Source organism: Schistocerca piceifrons, chromosome 7 (assembly GCF_021461385.2).
Source record: "Schistocerca piceifrons isolate TAMUIC-IGC-003096 chromosome 7, iqSchPice1.1, whole genome shotgun sequence".
NCBI lineage: Eukaryota > Metazoa > Arthropoda > Insecta > Orthoptera > Acrididae > Schistocerca > Schistocerca piceifrons.
This window is the reverse complement of record NC_060144.1, coordinates 287,519,167-287,531,403: the sequence shown is the minus strand read 5'-3', so window position 1 is coordinate 287,531,403 and position 12,237 is coordinate 287,519,167. Positions and strand designations below refer to the sequence as shown.

The window sequence follows — 12,237 nt, the reverse complement described above, 5'->3', positions numbered from 1 at the left end:
ATGTGAATATACATTCAAATATAAATGGGTACGGTAGGGTGATATTTTTATTTATTTATTACATGCCACAATCAAACAACAAAAGTACATAATATATCACATGTAATCCGGACATGAAATAAAATAAACAGTGTAAACCCTGGTACATATACGCAAAGTCAAGTTGCTAGCTAAAGTTCTGGTGAAGTGCCTAGGCATGGTCGTATCTACGGGTTAGTCGCAGCCTTGGAGCCCATACCACGCAAGTGTGGCGCCTACACATACAAACATATTTATATATTTGTTAGTTCCAACCAAATGGAAAAATCCATACACTATAGTACCGACTGCCTTGCAGTTTTCTATGGCGATATTCATTACTGTAACATACAGAGTTCCTAAGGCGGTTTCAAAGATTAACTCCTAAACATAAAGAATTAAATTACACACATGTATAATATTTACAAATACTTCTTATCTATGTATTACACATTTTTAGTAATCCATATTCACAGTCAGAGCGTGCAAACACTGTTCCACGTCAAACGGCACTTATACCTTGCAATGTGCAGCTCATTACATACCTGTGAGCAGTAACCATCGCGTAACATTACATTACCTTACTACAGTATCTGAATCACACTTCATAAATTGTGATACATTTTTGAAAACTTTAAAAAATGTGCTATACCTAAATTCCGCCCGGTCATTTAGCAGTTTAGCCTGTTCTTTGTCCTTTACCTCACCTGTTCCCAACTCTTCAAGGATATATAATTTGGCCCCTTTTTCTGCCCTGTGAAAATTGCTCGTTTTATACTCTATGGCGCCTGGAACATACCCGTCAGATCTTAAATACTCTCCGTAATCTTTTCTGTCCGACGGGCTGATGTACTATTTGCATCGTATTTCAAAACTCCTGTCCGTCTGCTATGTGTAGTACTTATCACAGGTATCACATTGTAATTTGTAGACACCAGAAGTCTCGAATTTATTTTATGTTTTGTCCTCGGCTGGCTTACCAAGCATATGTCTGAGTCTCTTCTTTAATGGACCCAACGTCCTTTACGCAATTTTGCATCTCTTTGAGAATGCAGAAACAAGTTGGTTCGTGGCCTCCCCGCGACAGAGTACGGTACCATACTTAATCCCATTACTAAGCACACACTTCATTTATTTATGCTTCGGTAGAGATTGATTACAAATTCGGCTCTGTAACCGTTGCCAACTGCTGTCTGTTAGAGCGTCCTGAGTTCGATGCCTATCTCCGCCTCATCCACTGGCAATTTGCACTCGCGTGCGGCCATTGCGTTGAAGAACGCTATTTTATGATGTAGAGTACGGTTAGAGTTATCTCGCAGATAATCGTGTCAGCATGAGTCGGTTTCCTGTAAATTACAAACCCTAAACCATTCTCTTTTCTGGAGACCGTGTGGGCTATGAAATCAGTTTTCCCATCCACTTCATGCTCTAGTGTGTATATAATATTCTTGTGATGCGAATTATATATCGTCTTCAAACTACGCAGGTTTTGTACTGTGTCATCTATAAAAGACGGCTTTCTTGCTCAATTCTGGATTATCTCTGGAAACCTTCGTTTGAAGCACGTTTGTATAAATGTCCGCCATGAGACCGAACAAACAATTATCCATCACTAGACGGTCATATTGCTGACACACATTCTCATCAAACTCGGAAGTCACACTTGTTGAAATTTACTTCCTCCACACTCATTCTCCTGTGGCGGCAGAAATTTTCTCTTATTATGTACATTGTCTCATTAGTAGGAAGTATACAAACTGAAGATGTATCACGATTAACATATCGACTGTTATTTGTAACCCCTTCGCTTTATTCGCAAAGGATAAGCTGCTAGAAACGTTGTAATAAATCTGTAAACTACCTGTAAAGCCTATCGTTAATATTTCCTGTAACGTAAATTTTAAATTTTTCTACTTTTCAAAGATATTATGAATAAGTGACAATGGTTGCTGCAACACCGTAGAATACTAATAGACAGGGATACACGTATACGCATATTTATCAGAGCAGCACCTAGCAAGATGTCCTGTTGACTACTTAAAATAATATTTGTCACTTTGGTTGTATCAGTTAGGTGTACTAGTAGACACATAGTCTAATAATAAATACAGTACTTGTTAGACACTATCGGATTTTCTGTACGATGTTGTTCGTGTTTTTTGGCGTCATGTTGCATGAATAGTTGCGTTTAATAAAATGTCTATAAGCACATAGGTACCTGTAATATGGACATGCATACTGTATGTTTAACATCATTGTGCGACACGTACTTTGTAAGTTTAGGCTTGTGGTTTGAGAATGGGCGTCTCAGCCCGAGACCGGTAACCACTGAAGCAAAAATTACGTATTAATGGAACAGGGTCGAACGAGATAAAAAAAAATATAATTTTCTCATGGACATTTTATCTTATTACAATTGTTGTTGTTTGTACTCCAACAGTACCTGCTGGCGCAAAAGTCACGGTGGTTTGATGGAAAGAATCACCGAAACCAGTAATCCTTATGGTAGGGTTCGAGGGCGACCAATGAAAATCATTCGGATTGGGGACTCACTACAACAAACCCCGGAGAGAACAGAGCAGAAAACGATATCACCATAGAAATAGATTATTTTAACGTTATTTAAATGTTTAGCCACATTATTTGTACTGTAAAGCCACATTTATAACACTCAAGTAACGTCGGAACATCATCATCAATGGTTATAACACAAAGAATTACATTTCCAGAATCAAATGTGTAGGTTCTCAATTGCAGAAACAGGCACACTTATCACACTTATCACACTTATCGACTACAGTGACACATACCACGAATGATAAACAATGGTGCGAATAAACTTTACGTATTTTAGGCGTATAATCCGAGTATCCAATGACAATTTCATTCTCCCATTTAAAAATACAAAATTGACGCAGCCCTCACAGCAAGGGTGGTTATGACACGGCCGTCTTTACACAGGCGGATGTTCCTTTTGCTAATACTAGCTTTCCATTTACAACATTTTTATCATACGATAAGTCATTTTCGAGAAAGGCATTTATGTGAAGTTAAAACGACATTCTCTATACACATAACTAAATTAAAGGAGCCGCCGCGTTTCTCTGTGTGCGCATGAAGGCTATTTAGTGTCAGAAGCTACCGTAGGATTTTGATGCGGTTTTCACGATTAACTTGATTCATGAGGAAGGTTTTTAAGTATAATTTATAATCATTTCGTGAAAATTCGGTGAACTTTTCAAAATTAAATTCCAACACCGTCCATCTCTATCTCTTGGTGATAATCACAGGACGTACTGCGGGGATTATGATACGGTTTTCACTGATGGGCAATGAACGTTTGTGTATGCAGTCTGTTAACGCAACACCAAAGAAGTCGTCCGGTTGTAGATAGTTAGTGCTACCCGTGTGAAGTCATGAAGTGTTGCTAGTGCTTTACTAACTCAAGATATTTAATGCGAACTTCCGTAGTCTCGTAATCCTCGAATACTGTATTATCGGTGTACTGTTTGCGCTCACAGCCACATCGATCGAATATCAAAGCGAAACGTTGCAAGGCAATATACATTGTAACGAGTTCAATGTACGGTAGTAGGGAAGGCTAACGGTCGACTTCGGGTTGTTGGGCGGATTTCAAGAGCGTCAGATCTTCAATGCTGACCGTGTATAAAACCCTTGCGCCAAACACCTGCGTCCCACGTAAGAACATTTTGCGCACTTTGCATTTTATTTGCTCATGCACTAACTTAACTAATTACTCGTTCTGCTGATTACAATGGGCAGATGAGTTTCCACTATATAAAAATTGGGACACTTTATCCCCACAATATAAATTGTTTGGTTAAAAAAAAACATCTACCAGTGCAAGGAGTTTCATTTTTCTGAGGCCCTTAAGCCATTTTGGACAATGCTAGTAACATTGCAGTACAAGCAACACACAGATTCAAAATAAATCTCTGTGACACACAAATGCTTCATAATATAATTCATTTTACACTCAACGTCAGACAAGAGTTTTGCATTCGATGTTTCCGTTTACAATGCGAAAATAATCCACTTGCCAAAGATGTCGCTCATTTCTTATTAAGCAAAGGTCTAAACTACACAACGTTAGCCAATTAAAACTTGTGGGAGCTTCAAGACGTGTAAAACGGAAAACTGCTTATAGTCTCACAGTAAACTTAGTGCCTATGGAACCACAACGCTTGAAGCTGCAACTAACGTGAAAGATTTTATGAAGTGTCTGTGTGCCACAGTAATTTATTTACAACACGTGTGCTATTTGCACTGGGACAGTTCGTCCATGCTTCTGAAAAATCAAGAGAACCAAAACTTTCTAACATTGACTATAGTAATCAAATAATCAATGCATTACTGGACGGTATACCGAGAAAAGAAGGGAAGAAGCCTTAAGTGAACTAGAAATCGTTCGAACTTTACGGACGAAATAACAAAATACGTACAAGAATCTTTACAATGCATCAGTATAGAGTGCTTATGAATGAGAGGACTTATTATTTACATTCAGATTAAATACGTTGAAGTTATGTTTATGTAGTTGATAATATCCATCTTCAAAAGTGACACAGTCCTTCAGCAACTTTATTTTTATGCTGTTTGATGCCTTAGTATAGTACCAAGTCTTATGCTTGACTATGACATACGCTGAAATCGCAGTAGCATGAAAATAGTTTATAGGTAAAAACAATAATTTATGCCATTTAAAGAATATGTATAGAGGCTACGGTGTTAAAACATGCATACAAATTGATGTGAGAGTGTAATATGTCACTCAAATGGTTCAAATGGCTCTGAGCACTATGGGACTCAACATCTGAGGTCATCACACCCCTAGACTTATAACTACTTAAACCTAAGGACATCACACACATCCATACCCGAGGTAGGATTCTAACCTGCGATAGCAGCAGCAGCGCGGTTCCGGACTAGAGTGCCTAGAACAACTCGGCCACCGCGGCCGGCTTATATGTAGCATTTATCAAGGGAAAACATGCTACTATGAGCTACGACAATGACGATTTCGCTGCGTTGTGATAAAATGTGGGTCGCCATGCCAGAAGAGTTGCACAAAATTAGAGAACAAAATCACTCTGAAGAGGACTGTTTCACAATAGCTGAGTAAATGTGATAAGTACGTAGAAGAAATTGGTTTCCAGTTCATTGTTGTCACCACAGCTCGTCTTGTATTCTTGTTCGAGTGCTGTGTATGTAAGATTAGAAACAAATTCTAGAAATTACTTTATTGTTGCTGTTTTACCATCATTCATTACCAGGTAGCGAATATCGCATTTCACTCAGATATAATAACGATGAATGTATTATGCTTGTCTGGTCTAGCTTCTTCTCCTTCTCATGAGGGCATAAGAAAATTAAAAATAATACTTTCGAAAAAAGGTTAAATGTTAGTGAAATTGTTTGGCTAAACGTAAGAAACAAAGCAGATTAGAGAAACATTTCGCGAACCTTTGACTGATGCTCGAAATTATGTACAGCTGAACACGATCCGGTTGAGAACTTAATATTCAATGGTCAGCTTAGCTCCTTAGATTTTTAAGCAGTTGTGGAAGATATTTCCTGTTCATGATATCGAAAATCGTTCAGATACGTTCAGATATTTTTGTAGCCTATTGTATTTCTTACATTTAGAGAAATCATTCCCCAAAAATTGGAGAGTTTTTTCTCAATTTTGCTTTTAATTTTCAAATTTTGTTCACAAAGCATGAACCGTAATTTAGTTCACATCGCCTGGTATTCTGTTGCTTTGATAGTTACGCTGATTACTTACAGACATTTTTACCACATCGCGTTGTTCTGTTTGATATTCCATTTGCGCATTTCCTACAGTTCGTTTGACTACGAAAATTCTGCTTAGAACCCATTGTGTAATTTGTTGTGGGGTGACCACCAACGACATTAACGTAGGTTGTGTATCATGGTTCTAATTATAGTGGAGTAACGACTGTAATTAAATTGTGTGACATGTTAGAACCATTTCAACTATGGCATTTATCTCAAATTTCTTGGCGGCATACACTCTGCTAAAGGTTGGGAACCCGTAATCTTCAGCCAGTTGTTCCGGCGAACTCTGCACTACTCCTCTGTCACATTAGAGAAGTAGTAATAATATTAGAAAAATAACAATAGCGCAAGAGTCTGCTGGGTTGGGAGGCAATCAGTAACATGTCAACCCATGTTTATCTTCGTAGTGGTCCAAAGCAGTCGGAGGTGTTTCCACTTAGTTTGCATGCGTTTAAAGTTCTTCATTGGATCCCCAGCTGTCCACATCATTAGTAACGTTTATAAATTTGAACCAAAAAGAAAGGGAGGTACATAATGAGAATACGCTACCATTTCTTTACGTATGACACTTTTCTAGCTAAACCATAGATAACGGCTCAAAATTCGAAACAAGTATTAGAACAAAAACGGAGTTTAAAGGAAGTGGAAAAAATGCTGTGTTAGTCACCCATTCAAACTGTGAGCTATGTTCAATTAAACTAATGTCTGACACACTGCCAGTAAAAGGCAGGCCACGGTTTAGAGGCACAGTCTGGCAGACAAATAGTGAAGAAGAATTTAAGATAGTCTCTAGATTACGTCTTTGTGGCATTCTATAATTTTTTCGAAAGGATAATTTCGCATGACTGGTGCTTCGCAGTTCGTAAATATTTACTTTGTCATGTCTACAAAGTAATCTTATAAGCAACTGTGTGTGACACCTATTTGTGTATCCTATGTTTCAGACTCTTCTGATGGTGAGCCATTTGCCAGGATACGTGTGTATCAATTATACATTTCTGTATGTAACTTATAGTGTACGGCAAGACGTCTTTTAAGAAATATTAACCAAACTTTCAGTTACGAGTGTGTTGGAAGTCATACAATAAAACCTCAGATATAAGATAATAGTAGTTTTATTTCCATTGATTATCACAATAAACACAATTAATGCTGAGGTCTATCGTTGGCCGCGAAGTTCATCCCAAGATGGCTGCGCTGTACGCAGCATGATATGGGGCGACGTAGGCAGCAGAGTAGGGGGCGGCGTAAGCCACGGGAGCTGCGGCAGCGGTGTAGGCGACGGGGGCGGCGACTGCGTGGGCGGTGTAGGCGGCGGGGGCGGCTGCCACGTAGCTGGCCAGTAGGCCGGGGGCCGGCTTGGGTCCAGGGGCGGCCATGCAGGCAGCCACCACGGCCAGGACGACGATCACCTGCAGATCCAATACAAGAACTAGCGTAACCTCTCTGCTCTTGTGAGCGAGAACTCTTTAACTCATGGAGCAACAGAGAAAAGTGAAACCACAATTAAACAAAAGTTATATCAAAATTGTTAAATTTCTTGCTCACAAGATGAGGGTCTGTAAACACACATAAAAAAGTAAACACAGTTAAGTGACTTTTCATCATGAAATATTACGCCTACCTCCCCTAATTTTTATTATTATTCCATAGAAAAATACTATAAACGTCTACTCGTTGCTTGCAACTGTTTCATGCAGTCTTAGGAAGGAACCGATGAACGTCCCTCGAGAATAATAAAAAAAAAAAAATATATTCTTAGTGGCAGGGTCCCAGTTAACACTTGATGTGCATGTTAATTCTTCTATAGCCACATTTAGCTACATCAAGGATCTCTATGCGCGGTGGATACCACATCGCTTTTCTCTTTCCTTATCTGCAGGAATAGGTGTCCATTTCTTATACTGCCGTCCAATATTTCGATCGCAAACAAATGTTTCGCACCCTCTCATAGTAAGATATTGTTGAGTGATTTCGAGATTAACTTTGCACACTGGGAAATAATCTTCAAACGCTTTTTCTGTTCCATTTCTCTCTTTTTCATAAAAGAAATCTGAAAATTCCACGCCTCGCGGGATTAGCCGAGCGGTCGCGGGCGCTGCAGTCATGGACTGTGCGGCTGGTCCCGGCGGAGGTTCGAGTCCTTCCTCGGGCATGGGTATGTGTGTGTTTGCCCTTAGGATAATTCAGGTGAAGTAGTGTATAAGCTTATGGACTGATAACCTTAGCAGTTGAGTCCCACAAGATTTCACACACATTCGAACATTTGAAAATTCCACTTTTCTGCGACTTGTGGCAAAAGTCGGCTACGAAGGTAGACGAAACGGAAAATAGTGTATCTAGTTTATGAGCTGGGGTTGAATAAGCTTTGACCTTACTTCATGTTATTATATAAAGCTAACAGTCACCAAAAAGTGCTTCACTGAAGATGGCAGTATGAGGGGTGGTAGGGTGTTGCCATTCCCAGACACTTGCGCTGACGTTCTCAGCCGATAATAACAGGGCCAAATTCTTAACGTGGCCTACAGACTACAGTGCATGTTGACGTTCTTGATTTAAGATATTATTAAAATAAATTACAGAAAAGAGCTTACGACCTACTTCGGGTTCGAACACCGGATCTTTCGGCTTGTCGTCTCGACATATCAAAAGAGCCACCGAATCATTATCAATATTGGTATTAACAAAACAATGTTTAGTCTAGTAATAAGTCAGACTATAATTTTCTCTGTTACAGCAACTTGCAACGATTATCGAAATATTTAAACCCCCATAGAGGATTATTCGAAAGCAGTATATTAGGAATTACACCTTAACATCCATTCTTTAGTAATTGAAAACATTATTTTTATGCTGAGGAGTCTCACATATGTCAACTCAACAGAGAATTGGCAGGTAGTGGGTCTTCGAAGAGCGAGCACAATCTAAACTCACCTGCTTGTACATGTTGCTTGCTTGGCTACTGGTAACCGTATGACTGGAGCTCGCCGCCTCGCCTTTATATACTGAGCTTGTGGGTCAGGCACTCGTCCAAGTCACGTCTTGTGACGGCGATTACGACGCCGACTGCAACGTATCGGACCCAGGAGGCGGGTGGCCTGGCCGGTATCGCAAAATATACTGTATATCCAATTAAAATTTAAATATTCTTAGGCGACCAATACAGTGTACTTAGTTTACGTGCGTTATTCGGTTAATCGTTAATCATATACGTGATATTCATAGAGACATGTAAATATAACTAAATTATCGTGTCCCACCGCGTTTTCCTGTCTGTATGTGAAGGTTAATCTCAGGAGCTACATCAAGTGTTATGATACGGTTTTCACTAATGAAGTAATTCACAAGGGACGTTATTGAATATAATTTCTAGATATTTCGTACAAACTGAGTTACCTTTGGCGAAGTAACCTCCCGGACCGCGTGTTTCTGTCGGCTTGTGAAAGGTAATCAGAAGAAGTACTGAAGGGAATTTGATTCTGTTTTCACTGACTTCGTGAGGGAGATTTATGTTTATACTGTATTAACACTACGCAAAGGAAGTCCTCTGTCCGTAGACACAAGGTTCTACCAGCATGGAGCCTGGGCGTGGACTAGTAGGCTACTTCACTAACTCAAAAATTTAGCGTGAGTTTTAATGGTACTTTAATGTTCGAATACAGTATTAGTGCTGTGACGCGTGACGTAGTCATATCGAATAAGTTCACGATTTAGTTTCACTAAGGAGACCACCGGCTATATTCGATGTGAACGTGCAATAACGACACACAGACGGCAGTTGGCAGTACTAACAGTGAACAGTGTACTAGGTGAACGTTTATAAAACCGACAAACTTAATGGAAAGATTCCTAACTGTAAGTTGAGGAAGAAAGGTCCTAGGAACATGTGTCCAGAAATAGTCGGTATACGTGCACCGACAACAAATCGTCCCGGACCACAGTACAGAGCTGCATCGCATCTCCGTCACAACAGATGTTCAAGCTGTCCTCTATGGGATTCAAATGGTGCAAATGGCTTTAAGCACTATGGAACTTAACATCTGAGGTCAGCAGTCCCCTATACTTAGATCTACTAATATCTAACTTACCTAGGGACATCACACACATCCATGCCCGAGGCAGGATTCAAACCTGTGACCGTAGCAGCAGTGCGGTTCCTGACTGAAGCGCCTAGAACCGCTCGCCCCCAGCGGTCGGCTCTATGGGATTGCGGGTGATAGGGACAGTAGTGGTTATCATGTAGGATGAACAGAATCGTACTTAGGCTAAGAAGAAGTTAGAGGGCCACTTGCCTGGAGCTTGTACTAGAGTTCCTCTGAATATGCTATAGAAACCGATCCTCCGAATCTGATGTAAGCACAGCCAGTCGCTTCCTGCACATTCGTCTGTCTGAAAGGATCAGTGGTCACACAAACGTCCAGAAAGGGTGTCAGGTATTGGGTCAAGTAGTTGGTGTCTCTGAACAAACAGCATCTCGGTTTATTCGCGACAAGAAGACCGTACCATTCAGCTGGACCTGGATATAGAATGCCGCGTCGATCACACAGTCCGCAACACACAAGGAGAACACGGCATATGGTCGCAGGGGGTCGCAAGGGCTCAAATGTTTCAAATAGCTCTAAACACTATGGGACTCAACATTTGAGGTCATAAGTCCGCTAGACTTAGAACAACTGAAGCCTAACTAACCTAAGGACATAAAACACATCCATGCCCGAGGCAGGATTCAAAGCTGCGACCGTAGCAGCAGTGCGGTTCCGGACTGAAGCGCCTAGAACCGCTCGGCCACAGCGGCGCCGGGCCAAGTGCGGAAGTATTTCCTGAAAGGGTACGTTTGTAAGCGGTTCTTGTGCCAACGTCGTCGAAGTGTACCCCGCATGCCAAAATTGCGCTGTCAGGCAGTTATGTGCCATAGGCCTTAGATGACAGGTGTGAACAAAGCCTGAAAAAGTGCGCACAGACTAGTAGACTTGATAGAGTAACCAACCAGATGAAGTTAGGGGGTACAAAGCGTCTCGTCATCGAGCGCTCAGAGAAAGGTGCTTCGTAAAAGCATCGGCAGCATGCGCCTGAATTACGCACCAATGCTGGCTGTTGCTCATTAGCGGCAATTCCTCAAAATTGCATATCAATATCTCGACTGGTCATCCTATGTGTGCCAACAAATGACTTACGTTTTATGCTTCATCGGACAGGTGAACGTTTGCGTATACGGTGTGAAACGTCGGAAACCAATCACCCTGCACCAATCGTGGGAACGATGCAGGCCAAAAAGCATAGACTGGGTGATCTCGATATTCTGGAACACGCAACGGAGTGTTAAAATATGCACATTTTTTCATCAGCTCGATGGCATCTACCAGCAGCACTGTGGCATGTGCCATACAGCTCGCAAAGTACCTGCGTGTTTCGAACAGCACCGAAATGAGTTCACCGTTCTCCCCTGGCCACTAAACTCCCAAGATTTAAAAGAAAGCGGTGAATCTTTGGGACTACCTCGCTTGAGCTGTTCGCCCCACGGGTGCTCAACTGAGAAACCTAATGCAGCCGGTCATCGCTCCGTAGTCGGCATACCTGCACACCCTTTTCGGTATCTTCCACAAATTCACTGACACTCTTCCTGCAAGTCTCGGAGCGGTCCGCACTGCATAAGCTGTTTATACAGGCTTTTGACAGATGGTCAATCTTCGCGCAACGTTGCATAGCGACAAGAACTAGGACGCGTAGTTAAGGACGGTCTGCAGGGAAGGCGAAAGGTTGACTTCCATTTACTGGGAGAGTTTTGGGAGCGTCAGCTCTTCAAAGGACACCACGTTTAAGACACTTGTTAGAAACTCCTGCATCCTGTGTAAGAACATTTCGCAGAACTTGGATCTTCTAACCATATTGTCTCTTGATTACAACAGGAACATAAGTTACAACCAAATAAAAATTTTGAGTGTCTAGTCCAGTTATAAAAATTGTTTCGTTGACAGAAACATTTTCGTGTGGATGAAGTTTCGTCGTACAAAATAAATAACTATGACCCACAAACACTTCATAATATGTAAGGGCGGACAAAAAGTTTCATCTCGAACGCCGTACATTCCATGTCAGTGCGCAATGAGTCGACCATCCCACAGGCGCATCGGGTTGAATAACTCCCTTTGTTAACACAGCATGAAGGAAGTCCGGAACTGCTAGCTGCACAACCTCGTCCGACGGGAATCGACTCGTTTCAAAGCGTGTTTTCAGAGATCAGAAGCGTGATAATCGCATGGAGAGAGATGACAACTACAGGATGGGTGCTAGAGTGTTTTACCGTTGTATTGCAGCAACTTCTGGTTTACGACGATTGCGATTTTTGGACGAGCCTTATCGTTCCACTAGGTTGTTTCAAAAAAATGGTTCAAATGGCTC

The 12,237-nt window shown here is 41.2% G+C and overlaps 1 protein-coding gene across 1 annotated transcript; it reads right to left on the bottom strand.

Moving 5' to 3' along the window:
• Window positions 1-6,937: 6,937 nt before the first annotated feature.
• On the bottom strand, window positions 6,938-8,798 carry LOC124805318 (vitelline membrane protein Vm26Ab-like). Its single transcript, XM_047265839.1, has 2 exons — window positions 8,773-8,798; window positions 6,938-7,250 (listed from the first exon to the last, which is right to left on the bottom strand). Exons 1-2 carry the CDS (start codon window positions 8,782-8,784, stop codon window positions 7,017-7,019), a joined length of 246 nt encoding a protein of 81 aa, XP_047121795.1. The 5' UTR covers window positions 8,785-8,798; the 3' UTR covers window positions 6,938-7,016.
• Between the last annotated feature and the right edge of the window lie 3,439 nt (window positions 8,799-12,237).